Genomic DNA, 20,766 nt, shown 5'->3' on the forward strand with positions numbered 1-20,766 from the left:
TGTTCCTAACTGGTCAAGAAATGAAATATGAACCTAACAATGCTTAACCGCCCTCAATACGGAATATCAGACTTTCCGTTATCCTATCCACGGTTGGTGTCAAAATTCCTGTGAGGGTCGCCAATACCGCCGGGCTTGAGCAGCGGTGTGGTCTCCGCTGCTGCGTCGCTATCCTGACGATCCAAGATGGTCTGGAGATGGTCTGGGGAGTTGGCGTAGTGTTCGGGGTGAGAGGTGTACCGGCCGGGAGTATCATCATCAAAGCCATTAGCGTGAAGATGTGATGGCGGCAGGCTGTCAATGGTTGAACTGACGAGGCCGTTGCGGGATTGGATCTCGTAGTAGATGGCGAGGTACAGCAGCAGCCCTTGCATGGTGGCCGTCAGGACGAAAATGCCCCACGAACTCCAACCAGCCAAGCCAAGGCGCGCAAACAAGCTGGCCGCAAAGAGGAAGCCACCGGGCGTCTGGATGCACATCATGGGAATGCTGAGACTGCCCACATGCTTAAGATGGTAAGTCGTCCAGATTTGCGGAACGTATTGCACTGCCGCCAAAAGAGCAGCCATGACGCCCAGTACGTTGGCCCAAATTTCCAGGTGGTCCTTGGCAAGCGTCGACAGAATGCCCGTAACGAGAATGACAGCGAGGCCGTGGAGCAGGGTCAACGAGGCTACCAACAGAGCTGTCTGCCACCTCGGCTGGTCCTCCTCTTCACCCAGCTCTTCGTTATCGGGGTCGTGGGCGGGATTATATCGGAAGAAGACGAGGAACAAGACGAAGCTATGGGTTTGTTAACAACGGATCCCACCATGCCCAGCAAATAAAGACTTACATGAAGGTGAAGCAAATCCACTGCACACCTAGTTGCGCAATCCCAAGCAGTCCAGCAACACAGTGCAATGTCTCGAGCTCCTTGCAGCAGGCGACGTCTTGTCTCGATTGGGGAAGCAGCAAGATGTTGGCAAAAGCCGATGTCGCCGAGGTTGTACCGAGCAGGATAAAGTACGGGGAGATGCCCTCGGAGGTGCCGCGCGAGATGATTCGGAAGTGCTGGGGTAGGTAGCTGATGAGCATGCCAACCACGATGACGCTGCGGGACTGTCAGTACAGGAAGAAGGCATGAGAGAAGATCAGGCCCACCTCGAAACGATGAGGTTCACAACGTTAAGGTCGCGAAGTTTCTCGCAGCGGTCTGCACTGAATAGTGACTCCATCTTGAATACCTTGATGGGTTTGGTGATGGCTGATAACGGTGGAGACGCTTTTGTTGCGGGGAGTTCTCGGGAGATGCTGGCACCAGGGCTCCTGCTCGACGTTGGTTCTGTCCCACACAGAGTCTCTCTCGTATGACACTGCGTCTCAATCGTCTGGTAACTTTGGTGAGGAGCAGCCGCGACTCTCGAGGCTGATGTCGCGACTGGATGTTTGGTGAGCTGGAGAAGGCGTCAGGCGGACAGCTCATGCATGGTTGCGTAGCTTTCCCCCTGCAGTTGCCTGCCGGGTGCTGGTTTCAAGGGCGCCCGCCGCCATTGTAGGGGAGGAAATGTGGGGCAACGACGCCCTAGACCTTCAAGGTTCTCGCTATTAGCGCTTTCCATTGATCAAGGTACTTTATCAGCAAATTCATGTGAGAAGATACTTGGCAAAGCGGTCTACACTATTTGCAGCTTGACTTCAACTCTCACCTCATCGCGACTATCATCGAGCTCAATATTAAGACGATTTCCCTCAGACTCTCTCTCATTCAACATTGACTCGAAAAAATACAAAATACAGAGAGAGTATCCAAGATGTCGACAGAACCCAACAAAAATTCCCCGACTCACAAACTACCCACCCATTTATTAAGAGAACCTACTCCCGAAATTCAACCACCAACCATGAACAAACCCTCCCTCAACCTCCTGACTTCAACCACCTGCCCAACTACCTCCCTCCCAAAATCCCCCGACCCCCGCAACCGCGACACCCCCTTCTTCAAATCAGCCCAATGGACAGCAGACGGCACAACCCTCCTAACCCTCACCTCCCACCCCTCCATCCAAACCTACGTCCTCCCCTCCACCCTCCTCACCCCCCCTCACCCCCCCCTCACCCCAACATCAACCCTCCCCCTCCCAGAACCAACCTCAACCTTCTCCCCCTCTCCCTACTTCTCCCTCTCCCACCCCTCAACTCAATACCTCCTCACCGCCACCACCGACCACCCCATCCACCTAACCCCCATCTTCTCCCCTGCTTCCCCCCCGCTCGCCTCCTTCTTTTTGATAAAACCAGAAACAGAATCCTACCTCCCCATCACCTCCCTCGTCTGGCCCTCCCCAGGTACTCACTTCATAACCGGAACAACCAACCTCCTCGCCTTATTCGACATCTCCCGCCCTGATTCCCTGTGCTCTACCCCCCTCTTGAGAATCCCTACCATCCCCTCCACTCGTCACATCAGCAAGGGAAATGGTATAGGAATGCGAGGGACCGTTTCCGCGTTGGGGCTTCAGCCGACAGGTGCTGGGGAGGGGATACTAGCTGCGGGAACTTGGACAAGGTGGGTGGGGTTGTACGACATCTACCGCTCCGGCAGCGTCATCGCCAACTTCAGCGTTAAACCCTCCGCTGATCACGAAGCGGGGATTAAAGGCAAGGGAGTAGTCCAAACAATCTGGAGTCCGTGTGGGCGGTACTTGGTTGTGAATGAAAGAGGGAGTGAAGGGTTGCTGGTTTATGATGTGAGGGGGACGCATAAGCTGCTAGGGTGGTTATCCGGCAGAGATGGGACGACAAATCAGCGACTCGGCGTCGACGTCTTTCCCGATCAAAACGGCAACGGGTTTGAGGTTTGGGCTGGGACGAAGAACGGGACGGTGGTCATGTATGAAGGGGTTGGGATGAACGAAGGGGAAACGAAGCCGACTTGGGAGTGGGGGGTGAATGATGGGGAAAGTGCGGTTGGTGCGACGGCTATGCATTCGAGTGGGAGTGTGCTGGCTACTTGCTCGGGGAGTTGGAAGGTGGCGGATGATGATAGCAGTGATGAGGGTAGCAGCGATGATAGCGACAGCGACAGTGAGGATGACTCGTCATCCGGGAAAAAGCCAGCTTTTGTCGTCGAGGAAACAAGCCTCAAGGTCTGGAGTATTGATGCCAGCAATGGTGCGGCAGCGCAAGAATTTGAGCCACTAGAGGGAGATGTGGAAGAGAAAGAATGAAGTTTGGTATTTGAGCAAAGCATTTGAGCAAATATCGCAAGGGGTCAACACTGCCCATAGCTACCTGGTATCGAGCAAACGATTTTCAGAGAAAAAGCCGGCAAAAGATCCGAGTACATCATCCGACATCGATCGCCTCCCGCCATCTTACATGTCAGAACCCTCAAATACATCGTCATCGTCATATTCGCCAACCGCATGTTGGCCCCACGGCTCATCAAGAACCCGGCTGGCTCGTTCCAATATCTTCCGCCCCCCAAGCAATTCCTCAAACATGGCGATTCTATCCTCCAACGACATCATCAGAAACTTCGGCAATCCATACGACTGCCCTCTCTTGCCTCCTACGGCCAAGTCATCTGCCGGGACAGGCAGCCTTTTGAGAATGACCTGGGCGGCAAACACGTTCATGCCTGCCCGGAAGAGAAAGGCCTCGTGGTGAGTTTCCGGAGGAGTCACCAAGCTCCTCACATCAGCTTGCTCGCTGGCATGGTCACAGATCGTCTTCGCCACCCACTTCGCCAGCGTCTCGGTTCCTCCTCCCACATACAACACACGCACCTCTGTGTCCAAACCGCCCACAAATCCCTGAAACTCGGCCAGCGCCTTTGCATCTGACTGAGACAGCGGTGTCATCGCCTCATTGAACTTGTTGCCCTCAGACACAAAGACGATCAACCGCTCGTACCGCAAAGCAGCATTCTGGACCACGCCGTGATAGTTCACTGTCTTGTCCGGTTGGCCTGGCATGGGCCTTTGACGCAGTTTTACCATGGTCAGCAGCATAATCCCAGTGGCAGGGGATATTGTCAAGTCAGCATCGTCAAGGTTAGGCGAACGCAGGCCTGGGAACCATGTAGCTGGTCGGTGAAGTTTGTAGTCGCGACGTACAATCTCTATTCCGGGGAGGAGCTTCGCTAAGAACTGCGCCATCGGGCCAACCGCCGTGAAGGATGCAACTATTCTGGGCCGCTGTTCCGGAGGCGCAATGTCTGGAGCAGCTGCTGGGATCTCAGGAAGAGCAGGGAGCGACTCCGCTGGTTGTGTGGCCCCGAATAGTTTATTGACCCGATAGCTGGGATGGCCGCTGTTGGATCGGTCTGTTACAGCGCGGAAGTTGACCGCAACAAAAGAATCGAGCAACGTTCTGAAGTCAGGGTATTCTTGCACAAGCCCCCGGAATAGATCTGTTGTTGGGACCGGCGGGAGGTTATCACCTTCAGCTAGGCCGAGCATGCGGCGCGTTGGTGGGTGGGCAGATGGCCTTGGTATTGGCCGTATCTCTATGGGAGCTGCTCGAAGTCTTTTTTGGCCGGCCAAAACCGCAACGGGACCTGGGACCGGCGGCTCCACTACACCATCTTCGACTGGCCGGGCTCGGTGTGTGACTGTTGTCCTGGACAGTGGTTCGCTCGAGCTCCCATCTTCTCGATTCGCACGTGAAGTGGTCAATGTCGGGTCTCCCGTGGAGGACAAAGGGAGTAATTCTTCATCGTCGTCAAGATGCATCTGCAAGATCATCAGTCCTGGTTTCTTGTGCACCAGGTCTTCACTTGTCACCACATGTTCGTCTTCTCCATGTCCTAGGAAGTGGTCAAGGTGCCCCTGGTCTACCTTGATGGCCTCAGGTGCAAATGTCTTTGCTTTCATATGCGCCATAGGCGTCCAGACCATCCGCTGCTCAGCCGCTCTGTTGTGACCCCACTTGGTCCCTTGCCAGTCGACGTCGGTTGTCCCTCGAATAAAGCCGAATTGTGCCCTGGCGCTCTGGAGCTGTTGCTCCCATGCCGGGGTCGGCAACGAGAAGTCCATGAGAGGAACTGAAACCCGGGCTATGGCGTCAAGTGGCTCGAGTCTTTCCTGTTCAGCGTACCGCACGAGCGTGGCAGCCTTGTCGTCAAAGAACCTTGAAAGATGGCGTTCCTCCTCATAGATCTCTGGGGACATGCTTCTTGGCTCAGTCAGAACACCTGCATGTGTAAGGTCTTCGAGCCACAAGGCATCGTCAGGTTGCGAGTGCGGAAGAGGTGGAAATATTGGCACGTCGAGATACGGGTGCTCGGAGAGCGGGTGGTGTATCGGTGGCAGCACTGATGACTCAAAGAGCCCACCTCTTATCATGTCCGTGATGTCCATATCATCAGAGCGGTCAGGTGAGATTTGAGCTGTCGACGCCTCATCCCAAAAAATCTCGTCTTGCCGAAGAAGCTTGTTTTCCGCAACCCGGATCTCTTCACTGATGTCAGAAAATGGAGAAGAAGGTTGCGGAACCCGACATGTCTCTTCATCAGGAACAAACAGATCGTCGAATGGTTCCAGCATAGGACTCAGGGGCGGTGACAGAGGCTCTGTAGCTCCAAAACTTGGAAGCTTCACACAATGTTAGCATCTAGGCCAACCCACGAAGCTGCCGAACTTACACCATGATAAGTGCTGTTACTAGCCAACAGATCCCTCTGATCTTTGTCGATCCACTCCGTCTTGAGAATCTGCACAAGATATCCTACTGTCTCCTTTGTAACCTCGAGCGGCTCAGTTGCAGCCTTCTTCAACAATTCCTTCTCCATGGCATTTGCATTTTCGGCAAACTCAAGCCCTTCACCCTCGGCCACATCGGCATCATCCAGGGGAAGGCCGTGGTCTGGCAGCGTGTCCTTCCGGAAAGAGGTGACTCTCCGTCTCAACCTGTGGCAGTCGCTATTGTGGTCGCTTCGAATGATGGGGGGTTCGAGCTTGAGCTGTTTCATGCTAGGGGTTTCTTCCAAGCACAATTCTTCCATCAGATCGGTAACCTCAATCGTAGTGCATCGTTGAAAGGTCTGTTGAAGCAGTTGCATTGACTCAGCCGGCACCTGCCATTGCTCCGGTGCGGGGATGATGGGGCGGAAGGCGCATTCTTGCAGTGTTCCATTTTCGATCAAATGACTGGGTTGGACGTCGACAATGGTGGCAGCAATGGTGCCGGTTTCGTCGAGAATGTCGGACCAGGGGTCAATACCGGGGAATGTGAGGCCATGGTGGAGGGCATATTCGTCCGCCTCCATGTGTACTGGTGAAACCTCGGTCGGCGGGGAGGAGGGACCTGGACTCCAGGATGAGCCATCCAGAGAGAACAGGTTAGACTCTGAGGTGAAGTCCATGTTGCTTGCCGTGTTGGGACAGCCACGCTGCCATGCTTTGGTTCATTCGGAAGTTGCTTCGGAAGAGTTGCGAGAGGTCTATTAGAACAAAGCTTCCTTGTGTGGGTCAGATCAGCCACAGTGTGGCTCTGAAAACATATCGAGGGCACCGAGGGGAAGGCACGACCATATTTGCCTATAACCCACCTTCCTAGTAAAGTTCAGATATATGACGCAAGCAGAACAGTCGAACACGTCGGGGAAAATATTCTAGGAGGGTGGGTGCTCGATATATTGACTCTGCCATGGATCTTGTACTGTATTCATCTTGCATTGTATAAGGTAATCTATGACATGATCTCCCTGCCATGGCACACTCTGATGCCCATCACCGATGCAGCCTCAACAAAGAATCACGTAGTTGACGGTTCTCTGGGTCGACCAGCGGAGAAAAATGACATCTGGCCAGGTGGTGGGGAGGTTATTGTAGCGGATGCTGGGCCAGTTGCTTCGTTGGCCACGCGCGTCTCAAGAGATGTGGAGATATCGGTTGGTTGAACAACAGCAAGACCCTCGTTAGAAGTGCTCAATACATCAAATGACACACTGGTGTCCAACGTCGTGGCCAAACAACAACAGCCTGCCGAAGACTCCGAAGAGGCAGCTTTCTCATTTTCAACACACTTTCAATGCTGGCATATCTGTTAGCCTCCTTGGCCTCTAGCACGGAGACTACACCAACCGCAAGCGAGCCTGTGGCGACGAGAAAGCCAATCAAAACAAGAACAAGCCCAAGGAGTGCGATCCAAAAGGTCCACCATTCGCGAAGGTTCCGTCGGTCTCGCCAAAAACCCAGGATGGTCTGGGGAGAGGCACGATTGTAGGTGTCTTCAAGCGCCAAGAGTCGGGCCTGCCAGATGCGAAAGCTGTCAACCTGCCTTGACACGGGCATGATGGTGGGAACCCACATCTGGTCGCTCGGCTCGGTGGTGTTTGCTGAGGAGTCGATAGTGTTGTGCCAGCTTGTTTCATCTATGATGTGAAGTGTGCGTCGGTATTCCGGCCATTCAAAACCACCACCCCCATCTCGCTGTTCATCGAACCACGAGGCTGTGTCGAGGTCCTCGACGGGTATGAGTAAGCCCAGTGTCTTGAGGGTTTCCTCTGCAAGCTCCCGGTATGGGTGCTGGCCCCCAGCTGCGTATAGCCACATTTGTCTCAGCACAGTTGCGTGATGAAAAACGTAGCTTGATGGCTTGCTTTTTCGAAACTTTGACAACAAGATGCTCCAAAATGTCATTTGTCCATACGATGTGGAAGGACGTGAGCCTCATCATGTGCTGGGGGAAAAAGGTGTCTGCAAAGACACGCGCATTTCGCTGGCCGGGTTGACTTCCCGATGAGGGTTTTTCAAGAATTCCAAGATATTTGGCCATCCTCTCAATAGCTATTGAAGGATCCTGTTGAGGGTTGTCAAGGCTATGGGCGTTGCCGAGTTTGATGAAGTATCGGTCTTGTGGCGTCAAGGGCGATATGATAGCCATCACAGCCTCGTACAGTGTCTTATCTCCATCCCACGCAAAGCCACTTCCCTCTCCATTCCAAAACTGAACATGAGCCATAGGCGTGCGGCCAGATCTAAAGAGTTGTTAAGGCGCCTGGTCTGGTCGAAGTCAGTACCGCCCGAGTAGGTACCTACGTTCGGTACATAGGTACCGATGAAGGTCACCCAAGAAACAGAATAGCTTACATTGTGGCCATGAGGAAAATCGTGGCGATCTTGTTGTGCGATGTCAGACTTTGTCACCCCAGAGGAGTCTCGTAAGATTCTAAAGAGGTCAAACAAGTCGCCAAAATTTTCGAGTACGTGGTCTTGAGGTTGAATTTGTACGGTAGATATTGTTCTTCAAGGCCGGTTGCATGGCCGGGGGGGTACGCCGTTCATCTTCAGGAGTTCCTGGAAAGATTAATAGCCTGAACCTCGATAAGGGGGGAGGAGGAGAGGGGGTTCCGCCATAATCTTCCGGCGTGCAAACCGTGGTGGGGTTCGTGGTTCGTACAGATAAAGCTAGATGGCTGCCGAACTTGTAAGTGAGGCCGAGATGGGTAGGTCCTCACATCCATCGCACCATATTTCCTGCCCACAGCAGACATGCCGCTCTTATTCAGTTGGAACCGGAATATGCAGTAGACTCTACCGCTATTTATTCCCAAACACGAACCGCCGCGTCTTGAACCAATGTGATTTGCGTGTTCTCACAAGTGGGGGCCACACCAAGCTCTCCCGCTCCAGCTGCCCTCCAGCCTGCCTCAACTTTTAGGCTGGGTAAGCATCTTAGCGTTGCATCACATGATCACATGCAGTGTGGCGTGCAGTCCATCTGTGATGCTCACCCGTCACCATAGATCTCACAGCGCTAATCACCATGCTCAGAGCCTTGTGATCATTGGTATCGTCCCAGCCACTTAATTGTTTGCGTCGATGGGTTTGAGCTGGCTTCTGGTGTGCCAGTATGGGATTGCCAATTGCCTTTTGTGGAGGAAGAAAGTGAAAATGTGTAAGGTGCCCTAACAGTGTTGTTTGAGGGGGCTGTGTTGGAAGAAGTGTAAAAGGTGGGGAAATGTGCCTCATGATTAATGCTGCTGGTATCAGAAATGAGGCGGGAGGCCTGGTCACCGTTATTTGCAGCGCTGCAGCGCACTTCTTCCTTCTGACTTGGAACTCCCATCTTGCCTTGTATAATCGGTTTCTGTCACTTGTGCTTTCTGCCTCTTGCCATCTCCCCCGCCTCTGGCGTCAAAATGCGACTCCGACGTAGTTCGATAGACAAAGGGCAATTCCGAACAATTGTAAGATTGTCTCCTACCATGCCGACGGACTACGTATTTCGCATGTGCACATCGACCCATCGTCCACATGCAATCGGCGACGATAGGCCCGAACAACGCGACTGGCAGATAGTTGCTTTCGGCAGAAATGAAGTTACCTCGCTCGACAGTGAAGCCAAAAAAGGTGTTCGCAAGCTTCCTACCACGGCTGATCTCGATTGAACGAAATATTCCACTTTCCTCCATCAAGCAGAACACACCTGCGGCGAGGATTCCGAGCACCACGATAGCTGGCTACCGAGTTACCAGAACAGACAAAGCGAACGATAAGGGTGTGGAAGCGATAGTCATTTGGAGCAGCTCGCCTCCATTTGCAAAAGAGCTGAAGAAACAGATACTACGGACACGCACTCTGGAATCCAGGAGAAGGAAATTTACAGTTGTTGTTCCGAGTTCGGAGGAGGTACCGCAGTGGTATTGCCACTCTGATATAGCAAGGGGCGGACCCGATCCACTGGGATACCGACGGATACGAGTCGGTCCCGAGTCTCGCTCACGGCGGAGGAATAGCACCACCAAGTGGGTTCTAATGCGTCTCTTTCGACCATTAACGCACCTTGTCAGTATGCTGAGTACGCTCTCTGGTGGCTCACGCCGGCGAAAGTCGAAAGAGCGGGATAAAGAACTGGGATATACATAGGGATAATCACGATATTTGGCTCATGTGTAGCCTTGCCAATACTCTCGCCCCGCGCTGGCTATCCCATCTATAAAGGCACATTGTATCTTCATCAACCGACTCTTCAACTGAGCGATGGACAAGAACACACGGCCTGTTCCTCTTGATCATCGGCCTCTTAGTAGTCTTAGTATCACTCTTCCTCACCAGCTTGGCAACCTAAGAGTCATCAGTTCCAAATGACTAAGGGTCGGCAAGCAAGGGCCATAAATCGGCTTTGACGTAGGACAACATCTCCACTCCCAAGGAAACATGCGCATCATGCTGCCTCTGAATCATGTGGAGCTTTCGAAACCCAGTAATCATTAGCCCGCATCGAGGAAATGGTATTCTTTTTGTGGTACCTGAAATTACCAGAAGGCACAATGTCCTGAATTGCCAACTCGGGGGAAACAACCGCTCTGATTGCCACAGACTTACTGACCTCCGTCCCACCAACCACTGTGAAATAGTAGACCGCTGATAACACCAGCATGACGATGACGAGTCATCTCCCAAATTGTTCATTGATTGTGGCCGTTATAGGGCTTTCTTGATTTGCCAAAATACCTACGTTGCAGTACCGAGATGGGAAGCAAGGTATCCAGGCCGGGTGTTAGTCGTAGCACAAATGCTGTTAGCAGAGGGATTCATGCTTGAAGTTGTGCTGGTAGCGGCAGCTCTATCTGATGACAAGTGCACTGATAAGTAGGTATTTGAAAAGTGAGAAACGGATTCCAGCTTGTAGACCTTGGGTGCCATTGGCGCTCTATCAACACTACCTCAACATCTTACACATCTGGACGTCCCATCTTCTTCCAAAATGTTTCGTACCAAGTTCTATACACGCGGAGACCTGCGTTATGCCATCTCCATGCCGTCAAAATGCTTCCGTAGCCTGATAATTATTGTTGATTTGCTTGGGGTTGCCTGACAGCATCAAATCATGGAAGCTGCCGTGCGTAAGTTGCTGGGACTGTGAACCTGTCTCATTTGTTAGAACATGAGCATAGGTAGTAGAGGGTGTAAAAGATGACCGGCAGGCACTATGCTCCCTGGCAACTGAGAGATTACATACTCATATTCCTCCTGCACCCCCTCACCCAGGCGTGAAGTTCTACGAGTGAACCCAATCCTTGTTCTGGAGATGGTCTGATGTCCTGGAGGATTGTGTAATGGCAGCGGTGAGCTTTTCTGGACTCTTGCTGCTTGGAGATGTTTGTAGGAAAGGTAGGCCGTTGCCATCGTCAGCAAGGAGGCAATGATTCCAAAAACAATGACTTGAATACTCTGGGACTGTGGTGATGTCCACACTGGTGTGCTGGTGGGGTCGTGATCTTCTGTATTGGAAACAGCCATGTTGTAGAACACAATGGTCAATGATCAGAGCAACACACATGGTGAACCAGGGATAGGTGATTAGAAAACAGAGGGGGATCAGGAGTGTTTAAATCTAGGTAATTGAACATATCCATTGCGAGGTGAAGGTGTGATGATGCGGACAGATCTGAGGGGACCAATCGCAACCTGGGAAGATCAGAACCCGGTAACGCCCTGGGCGACATAAGGAGTCCTGTCAAGCTAAGGTATCTTTACTCTTGCGTTGCTACAAGGTGCCGGCATTTTACTGTAATGATCGTTGCTCATTCCCACAGCCTCACCGAACAGCAATCGCGAGGGCAGTGCACATCAGCACAGTCGACAGCATGTGTGATAACATAGGTACATCCATGGGTAACCTGTCCCCGATGGTGGACTGAGACAAGTATCCAGCGGGGGCGTTCAGTCGTTGCATAATGGCTGGCCCTTACTGAGAAGGTACGAGTAAGATGCGACGAGTGCAAGCAGGTGCGATATGTGCGGCATGTGCGACAGCAGGTGACACAAGTGCATCAAGTGCGACAGGTGCGATACTTGATGATGCTTGAGGCTGCCCTGCGCCACCACAGCATGGTTTGGAGTTGCACCAGCACATGCACATCATCACCAAATAAAACGAGTGAAAGATGGCTGACCGGATAAACCTATGTCAGCGGTACTTATAAAGGCACCTCAGTGCCCAAGACCTTTCCCAATACATTGCCTACCTTCATCAACCCCCCGGGAGCCAATTCCAGACGAACTTGCACCACGCCAGCTGTGGGAATCCCCTTTTTTCTGGATTGCGACACCAAATATCTCTCATTTGGGACTGTGGTCCTCTATACTGCCTCCCTCAAGCTTGACGCCGCTGATATCTGGGTGCGAGGCACTAATTGCCTCCTTCTCACTGGCAACAGGAGCATTATGGAAGAGTGGCAAATCCAGCCACAAACGATGAATCCTACTGGGCCATTGGGGCGGGGCTCCCGTGGGAAGCTCGACCTCGCGAAATGCGATCACTGCCGTAAAGATAGAAAGAAGGTGAGTAAATATTTCACCTCTTTATAACGTGCACTTTAGGACTTTGGAAAACGGAAGTAGCTACTATAAACCAACCTCTGTTTCTGCTTCTTTTCTCTTTGACTAACCCGCCGAACAGTGCACACCACAACCACGCCAATGGCCTCAGAGATGCGATCGTTGCGAAGACAAAGGCTTCAAGTGCTCGCCCAGCACACAGGCTCGCAAGCGAAGAAGAGAAAACCCAAGAGGCCTCCTGCTCTCGGCAAGCTTCCTTCCTCAGGACCGCCCATCGACTCATCCTTGTGACGATTGGACCCATGCAGATTTGTATGCAACCCCTACATGTCCCAGAGTAAGCGTTTGCTGACAGACTTCAGGTCGGACGCGATTAGCTTCTTGAAGATTTTGTATCGAGTGAGAACGAAAATATCCCTTTGGGAAAAGGATCTAGGTACTATATACGTGCGGGAGGACATTACAACCCTTTGCAACATCGGGTGTGAATTCGTTACTGTCATAGAGACTCTCCATGAGAATCTCCTCGAACACATCGCTTCTAAAATTGCTGGTCTTTCGACCGGACAAAACGATTCGCATAACACGGCGTTAGAGGCCTCCAGATTACACCTTGCGGCCTGCAGCATCCTGCAAGCCAAAAACACCGAATGGAATGAGAAAGACTACGAATCTTTCTCTGTTACCGAATCCACCCTCATCAATTCGATGATCAAGAGTAACCTTCTCAACGACGAGATAGGTGCTGTTTTGATCTTGGAGGATGAGCTTTTGGCCAAGAGGGCACATAACCGCAAAGACAGCTTACATGCCGTCGAAACCCTCGCCAGTCGATTTGAAAAGTTCCGTCCTGTCATGGAGAAACTCTGGAACTGGTGCACGGTGCCATCCAAGGCAACTAATCTACGGTACGGAGGGATGTCTGTAATTGAAAGGTTTCGAAATGCTTCCGTCATTGACGTCAATGCTACTTGGATTCGAACATTGGTCATGGAAAAGGCTACCTGGAGCCTGCAGGACTGTCTTGGCGCCCCCATTCTGCATGGTATTCTTCGAGGACTTGGTCGAGGGCTGTGGACCCCATCACGAGAAGAGGAAAAGTACCTATACAGCAACATTGGCCCTTACTGTGCCCAACACAATCCGGCAGACATTCTCGGTCGCTCTGCCATACACATTGCCGCTCAATACAACGTACCTGGAGCTGTCACAGCTCTACTTGAGTCAGGTATCAATCCCGACCAGGAGGCCGACAACGGGATGCTCGCACTGCACTTGGCAGCCGCCTCAGGACATTTGGAGGCTTGCAAAGTTCTCCTGAACCATGTCGAGAAATTCTGGTCCTTTGATCACCTCGACATGACTGCTCTAGACTATGCTTTACGCAATGGCAATCGGGATATTGTCAGGCTTTTATTGGAGAATGGCAATGGGGATTACGCCGTCGCGAGCATTTCGTGGATGGCACTAACTGCTGCAATGGGGCAATGTAAAACCTTTGGTGTGTGCACAGAGGTTTTGAATTGGTACGAAATGGCATTTTCCCCTGCCTCCCTTGACACTTTCCAGGATGACAGTGGAGATACGGTGTTACATGTCGCAGTTCTTGCGGGCAATCTCGAGGTTGTTCAGGAGCTTGCAAAACGGAGTGCCAAGTGGCGCCGGGGCTCGATCAACCTACAAGATGAAGACGGCCGAACAGCGCTATGCTTAGCGGTGCGGACACAAAGAGGAAAGGACTGGTTAGCTATCATCCGGACTCTTTTAGGGATTGATGGGATTGACATCGACGTTCGGGATCACAAGGGAAAGGCGCCAATGGATTATGCAAAAGAATACGAACTATCTCTTGTGGTGCGCATGTTGGAAAATAAGCAGAATGCATCAACTCGAGGAGAGGCCACCAATCCCAGTCAACACTGCCTGCAGACAACTCATTCTGTGCCAGAGGGTGTCGCTTTACCTATACCTTCGCAGCAACCACTTCACCTCCTGCCTCCTCTTGCTTCAGAACCAGGGTATTGGTCGCAAGGTTATTCTCCTCATTTCTCCCAAGACAACAACAACAACAACCAACCATTCTGAGCCTTCACCTTCATCCCACCTCGGTCATATACCATAATCAGGCCAGTTTCGTTGGTTTACATGTGCCCTGAGGATGGTCAACGGTGTTGTCGGGTCTGCCTTGAAGTCAGGGATGCGAGTTTATTAGTGTGGTTTCCTTTGCTTTTGTTGTTGCAGATCCATTCATCTGTGTTCAATTTCTTTCACGATATGAAAGGCCATGCTGAGGTTGGGATGAACATAATGCCGCCTTCAAGAAGCTCATGGGAGACTATGTAGCTACCTAGCTAAGCCTCTCTACTGATAGATCTCAGCGAGGGAAGTCGGTTTGCCTTATCAGAAGTCTCAGGTAGTCTGCTTACCAACCTTGGATAATACCGTTACGAAGTTCGTATAAATCGTATAAAACCTTGGATGCCTCAGGTAACAGGCTTCTTTGTAAGGTCGGGTATTTGAAGCTATTGAGAACCTTATGCCGGCAATCATCGGGAGGGCGCATCTCTTCGGCCTGCCCTTTTGCTGGAGGTGCAGGAATAGGTAACATCATGTAGGTAAGTCATGGCGCTATGCCCACTCAGACGCTTATGTCTTTGTGAGGTGTGGTTTAAGAAGATGGGAAATCTGCCAAGTGGCGTATCATGATCTGTGGTTGGTGGCTATGTTGGATGTGCAGTCCACTGTCCGCTAAGCATGTAAGAACATACCACCATCTGGAACCAACAGACCATTCCGGGAGTCAACTTTTCATGAGCGTGTGAAAGAGGCAGCTGAGGTGCCTAGAGGTGGCCCCCTGTGCTTGCTACCTTGGCGGACTGTGCCTTGCGCGACCAACTGCGCACCTCCCACACTTGAGCAGAGGCAGTTGGTGCGTTGGCGCCCTTTAGATCACAAGCTTCCAGCTCTCGTTCTGGCTATTGTGATATTTCTATTTTCTCTCTTTCCATGGCACCCGGCATCTTGTTTCACCTCTTCAGATCCACCCTGTACCATTTGAAGGACTATACCTAGTATGGCTTACAGTTTACCTAACCTCAGACGTGCTCTCGACAATGCAAACTAAGTCCTCGACAGGGCTTTTGAAACACCAACTTCACCCGATTTCATCGTGCCAAAAGACCAAGAAAGCCACTCCTCGCCCCGGAGGTGGGAAATTCGCGACATCTTGCAGCGCCCCAATCAAGGACTTACCGACGAGTGGGATGGCACTCGCAGAGCCGCATTCTCCGACTCGCACAGCTTTGACAAGGTACTGAGTGGCATCACGATGCTGTTGAGTATGCCTCGATTCCGTGGGGTGCCGCTGCTGCTGATGGCCTCACTGTTCATCTTGCGATTTGGGTGCTGGGTTGTATGGGCCTGAACGATCAGCATCGTGACCTCGTTAGTCCTGAAGCAGTGGCGAGACTTACAGATTGGGCCCAGCACCGGGATTCAGAGAGTGGGACGGTCTATTACGAGAGTTTGATTTCGAAGCGAAGGAAAAACCAAGTAGATTGGGATCCAAGCAACTCTGAGTTCGCTAATATCCAAGGTTCCACCTGATAGAGTCGTCTAGCTCGTGGGCCACGGGCCTGACTGAAACTGTGTCCCACAGCTTCAGTTGACGCAGCTTCAGTCAGACAACAACTAGAAAACATGAATCTTGGCTTTGGATAATGGTACTAGATTGTTTGAAGACAATAGCAAAGTTGGTTCGAGACTCGAGTCCCACGGCGGGATGCCCGTACAGAAGACACATATTCCAGCAGTTCCAGTCCACAAACCCAGAAAACCAGAGTTCAATCCGAGCACTTTCGTTACTTCATTCAGACATTATAAAGACTTGGGCGTGATTCTTGGATACATCCATCCCCCATGGAATAACTTGGCCTCTTTAACACACACCCATTCCTAAGGTACCTTACCTATTCTTCCCCAGATCTCCCCCCTTTCTCTTTAGCTAGCCAAGTCCCCCACGTCCTCCCTGATCACCCACAACCTCACGCGTCACAGTCACAGTCTTCAGTATCCCACCATTCCCGCCATGCTCCCGGATCAAGTCTTGACTGCTCTCTGTCCCCACAAATTCGGCTCTCACAGGCACTGCCGCCACGCCATGCACGGCTGGCCAAGTCTTCCATTGACCCAGTCTGATGTCAGGTTTTGTTCTCTGCTTGAACCAAAAGCCAGATCTCAATGTCGCGTAGAGTCTTGTTTCTGTAAAGATGCGAGTCCAAAACGTGTACAAAGCCGGTGCAGAGGCGACAATCACAGTGCCGAATATTTCCACATATCTATCCATCACGTCAGCTGGGTAGGTAGACATCACCAATTAAAAAGAAGGCCTTCGACATACGCAGTAACAGCCACCTCAGCCCCATCCCAAGAAGGGTCCTCAGTCCCATTCACCACAATGGATATCCGATACGCCAGACTGACTGTGCTTGTGGCAATAATCCTGCCATCAAATATCTCATCAGCACATAGGTAACGTTCCCAATTTCCCCCAAGGACGACACTCACAGAATCGCAAACCCAAACAACACCACCAACCCCCTCTTCTTATCCCTCCCAAGCCTCAACCCCCTGATAACCGGAAACGGCATCCCAAACAACATCACATCCGCCACCACAGTGAACACCCCTCCCGCTAGTATCAACGGCCCTGTCTCATCACACACAGGCAGCTTCGAGTTCTTGGGTACGCAACCAGCGACGTACCAGAGCCCAATCATACCGTATATAACCACCGACAGGCTCAAAAGCGAGTAACACATCCACCTCACCCAGCGCACAGTCCCAAAAAGCCGGAGATAAAACGTCAGGATGAGGGCCTTGGTGTTGAAAAAGGAGATGATACCCAAAACAGTGTGCGCAGCCCAGACTTGGTAGACTTGAGGGTTGATGCTGGTAAGTGGGATGTCCCAGGCGTGACGGGCTACGCCTAGCTGGGCGACTTTGAGAGTTAGCTTTGAAGGCCCGGATGGTGAAAGAGTGAAGGTGGGGAGCGCTTACGGCGGTACATCATTGCCCATTGGGCAATCCCAAAGGATAGGGTGAGGAGACAGACGTCTTTTGATAGTGTCAGCTCTTGATCTGCCAGGTAGGTCATAGGGATGCCTACAATCGTCAATATGCAGTTTTGAAACTGCCCGCCCGGTTGCAATCCGGACCATCGCGATGGCGACAGTGATGGGCATCAACGCCGCGCCTGTTCCCAGTATAACCGGTTCCAAGTTCTCGACTTGACCCGATGGTGAAGGCGGTCGGTTTCCGTTGAGATTGCCGGTGGTGGCATGCTGCAGGGTAGTCATGTTCCAAGACTGGTGGTTTATTCCATTCTCGAAAGGTAGTTCAGACGGTGCATCAGAGTTGGAGATGGGCAGAGACTGTATTTTGGTTTCGTATTCTAAGAACAAACAAAGAGCTCGTAAATAATGGTCATCGGGTTTGCTGTAGACTAATTCCCAGAGTCGCATCAATCAGACACTGGCTGATGGCTATGGCGGAAGAGGATCGAGCCGCTTACATGCTTGGCCTACCTATCTTGAGCCTATCAGTGAGAACAAATCTTGTCAGTGCCTCACCTGAACATAGATTGAAGGGACCATAGATTGCGGCGCGCCCGAGACATACGGTGTCTTCCCCGAAATGTCCGACTGGTTTGCTGGGCAAAGGAAGCCTGGGTGACCTTCCTAAACCATCAACTCTTGTAACGAGGTGTGAGGGAGGAATGCGAACGATGAGAGATGCTCCATAGAAGCCGAGCGTTTTGGGCAATATTTGAATTACATAAATCCACTTCGTGTCTGTCGCAGGCAAGGCAGAATCCACTGATATCCCAATCGTGTCGTTTTCTCGTCACACTGACCTCTCCGCCTCCCACCCGCGGCTTGCCATTTAACGGTTTACTTTCCAGCTGCTGCATGGCCGGTCAGTCCAGGTGTCTACGTTCAACCGTAGGCACCTTGGTGGCGGAAAAGCATACAGCTACGGCAAGAGTTCAAGTCCACTTTGCGCAACAACGTTGCGTCCCGAGCAAAAATCTCCGCCTTCAGCCACTCCTAGAAGGAGCTCTGGCGAGGAAACTCTATTGAGCCCCCCCGCGTCGGCTCATGGTATCGGCACCACCCCAACCTCAGTCCAAATCAAACCCTCAAAAGCTACTTCAACAACAATGCCATTACGCTGAAAATAACACCGCACTTCGCCACGCTCCAGCGGGACCTCCTTCCCTTCCCAGTCCATGTTTGTGACTGCCAGGGTGGAACATGCAATGTCCGAATCTTCATCAACCTCCTGGAAAACCGCAGGGAATTCTTCCCTCCAAGAGGATGAGTTCTCGCTGAACCAAACGGCAAATTTGCCAGTGTAACTCTTGATGACAAGGTAGATGTCCACGAGGCTGTCGTTGTCGTTGGAACCTCGGGGGACGGCAAAGGCGGCCATCGGAGTCTGGGGCGGGAATGTGTAGAGCTCGGGGAATGCTAAAAGTTTGGTTAGTCGACACATTGATGGGCCGTCTTGAGCGATAACCTACTTTCAGGAACCCGTTCGAGCTGCACGGCGTCGGGCGTGCCTGGCTCAAAGGCAGGGTAATGGATGGCCAAGCCCTGATTGGGCTTCTGGTAGACTACACCATAGGCTTTGGATTCCTTGATCTCGGTGAAGTTGGAACTGGTGGGTACTATGCATAGCGACGAGCCCTCGTAGGCGGTGATGTTGAGATTCTGGACATACCAGTCCTCGGTGGGGACAAGACCATCCCCCAGCATGTGATCAACTTGAATGATATCGCCCGTCTCATGTTGAGCCACGACATAGGGCCAGTATGCCGCAAGTTTAGCCGCGTTACCCATGGCTAGGTCCGCGAAACCACGACTGTACCCTCCCGAAACGTTGTCGATCAGAATGTTTGGTTGTCTGGCTTGATTGAACATGGTGCCGAAGACCTTTCTGTCCGCCTCGTAAAACAATGCAGTTTGCGGCTAACGGACATCTGGTGAGCTCGGGAATTATTGTAGTGACAAAAGAGATTGACATACATTGTAATCTGTGCCATGAAGAGCAATGGTGGCTGCTAGTGAGGTGCCGTTGGTTGCTTTTAGGTCAAGCACTGGCAGCACTTCCCATGTGGAGGTAGAATTGCCCTTGCCGGTGATACTTCGCGAGCGTCTGATCTGACCTTGAGGGTCGAGATAAAAGAGATACCTCTCAACATAACCATTTGCTTTGCGCCAGCCCGCTGCTGAGAGCTTTGAGCCTTGGCGGATGGTTTCTGGTCCCGACGTGCCATTTATGGCGGCGTTGCCATCATTGTTGCGGGCTTTCAGTGATAACACAACACCTAGAGTAACGCCGACAACAATGGCAACTACTGCACAAGCAGTACCGCCAATAATCCACCATTTTCGCCTTTGGTAGGATTTGCTGACAGGAGGAAGCGTGCCCTTTTCTGTTGAAGCTGGGCTACCAACCTCTATTTCCCCGTTGCCGTCGACTACCTGGGGATAATCTTCGCCGAGAACGATCTTTTGATCTTGATATTGAGCCGGTGACAGATAGAACTTTGGCTCTTCCTCGGGTCGAACTTCGGGGAGGTTATCGTGCGGCACGACCTCGAGGCCTGGCTGGTCGTCGAGGGGCTGTGGAGAAGGCAGCTGCACCGAAGGCTGCATGGAAGGTGACGAGTGGGCCATGTGCTTCTCTCACAAATGCTGGTGCTACCCCGGCTCAGGCGGCATGTGGTTTTCGGTTGTCGTCGTTGGCCCTCCGGTGTCAGTTACAAAGAGAAAAGAAAGCAAGGCGAAAGTCCGACGGGATTTCGAGGGTCACGCTGGCCGGCTTTACGTGCGAATGGGAGGAGACGCGGTGGAAACAGTTGGGCTCGCCAAGCACCTCGAATTTCCACCCCGAACACACCGCTTGTGTACCGGAACATTTCCCTAGATTCCGCTCTAGGAAAGGGATCCTCTCGCGTGCTCTCGTTAACAGAGATGCTCCAATCACCTTGGTCTGTGCGTATCAACCTCAAGGGTTATGTTCTGTTCTGGTTAGACAGCTTGACAGGCCAACGCTAAACGAGGCAGGTCCACTTGGTGTTCGCTCACCCTTGTCATGATCTTCCTCACCGTGGTCAACGACCTTGATGATTGATAGGTATGGAATAGAGAAATGCTGGGTCGAGGCTGGCCATATCGAGGGCTGGTGAGACTGCGGGATCAGATCCGTCTGATCAAATTCAGCTATTAAATTCTCTGTCTCACGTTACGGATCACGTACCTGCTTCAGGCTTTGCCTATGTTGATAGACGTAACGGCAACCTGGAAGCCATGATGATTTGTGTGTTTGGGAGTAATTTAGCATCCTGAGTTCAAAGCCCAATGAGAATCTTTCATATCAGTTTTCTTGTGCGGTGCCCGGAATTCGAGCTTCGGAGCCTTGGAAG

At 52.0% G+C, this 20,766-nt stretch overlaps 5 protein-coding genes across 5 annotated transcripts, besides 1 other annotated feature; 2 read left to right on the forward strand and 3 right to left on the reverse strand.

The window, feature by feature from the left end:
* Window positions 1-83: 83 nt before the first annotated feature.
* Window positions 84-1,217, reverse strand: PODANS_6_190 (uncharacterized protein; the record flags this gene model as incomplete). Its single annotated transcript, XM_001910468.1, has 3 exons — window positions 84-783; window positions 836-1,093; window positions 1,144-1,217. The coding sequence occupies 3 exons, from the start codon at window positions 1,215-1,217 to the stop codon at window positions 84-86; spliced, it is 1,032 nt and encodes a 343-aa protein (XP_001910503.1).
* A 576-nt stretch (window positions 1,218-1,793) lies between these two features.
* On the forward strand, window positions 1,794-3,209 carry PODANS_6_180 (uncharacterized protein; the record flags this gene model as incomplete). The annotated part of the gene is made up of 1 exon (XM_001910469.1): window positions 1,794-3,209. One exon carries the CDS (start codon window positions 1,794-1,796, stop codon window positions 3,207-3,209), a length of 1,416 nt encoding a protein of 471 aa, XP_001910504.1.
* A 147-nt stretch (window positions 3,210-3,356) lies between these two features.
* On the reverse strand, window positions 3,357-6,349 carry PODANS_6_170 (uncharacterized protein; the record flags this gene model as incomplete). The annotated part of the gene is made up of 2 exons (XM_001910470.1): window positions 3,357-5,579; window positions 5,630-6,349. The coding sequence occupies 2 exons, from the start codon at window positions 6,347-6,349 to the stop codon at window positions 3,357-3,359; spliced, it is 2,943 nt and encodes a 980-aa protein (XP_001910505.1).
* Window positions 6,350-12,161: 5,812 nt separating this feature from the next.
* PODANS_6_160 (uncharacterized protein) lies at window positions 12,162-14,360 on the forward strand (the record flags this gene model as incomplete). The annotated part of the gene is made up of 3 exons (XM_001910471.1): window positions 12,162-12,278; window positions 12,397-12,562; window positions 12,631-14,360. 3 exons carry the CDS (start codon window positions 12,162-12,164, stop codon window positions 14,358-14,360), a joined length of 2,013 nt encoding a protein of 670 aa, XP_001910506.1.
* A 1,967-nt stretch (window positions 14,361-16,327) lies between these two features.
* Window positions 16,328-20,766: part of a repeat region (rgion duplique sur le chromosome 5) that runs on past the window's edge.
* On the reverse strand, window positions 18,432-20,017 carry PODANS_6_150 (uncharacterized protein; the record flags this gene model as incomplete). Its single annotated transcript, XM_001910472.1, has 3 exons — window positions 18,432-18,805; window positions 18,859-19,306; window positions 19,364-20,017. 3 exons carry the CDS (start codon window positions 20,015-20,017, stop codon window positions 18,432-18,434), a joined length of 1,476 nt encoding a protein of 491 aa, XP_001910507.1.

The sequence above is a fragment of the Podospora anserina genome, chromosome 6 (assembly GCF_000226545.1).
Source record: "Podospora anserina S mat+ genomic DNA chromosome 6, supercontig 2".
Taxonomy (NCBI): Eukaryota; Fungi; Ascomycota; class Sordariomycetes; order Sordariales; family Podosporaceae; genus Podospora; species Podospora anserina.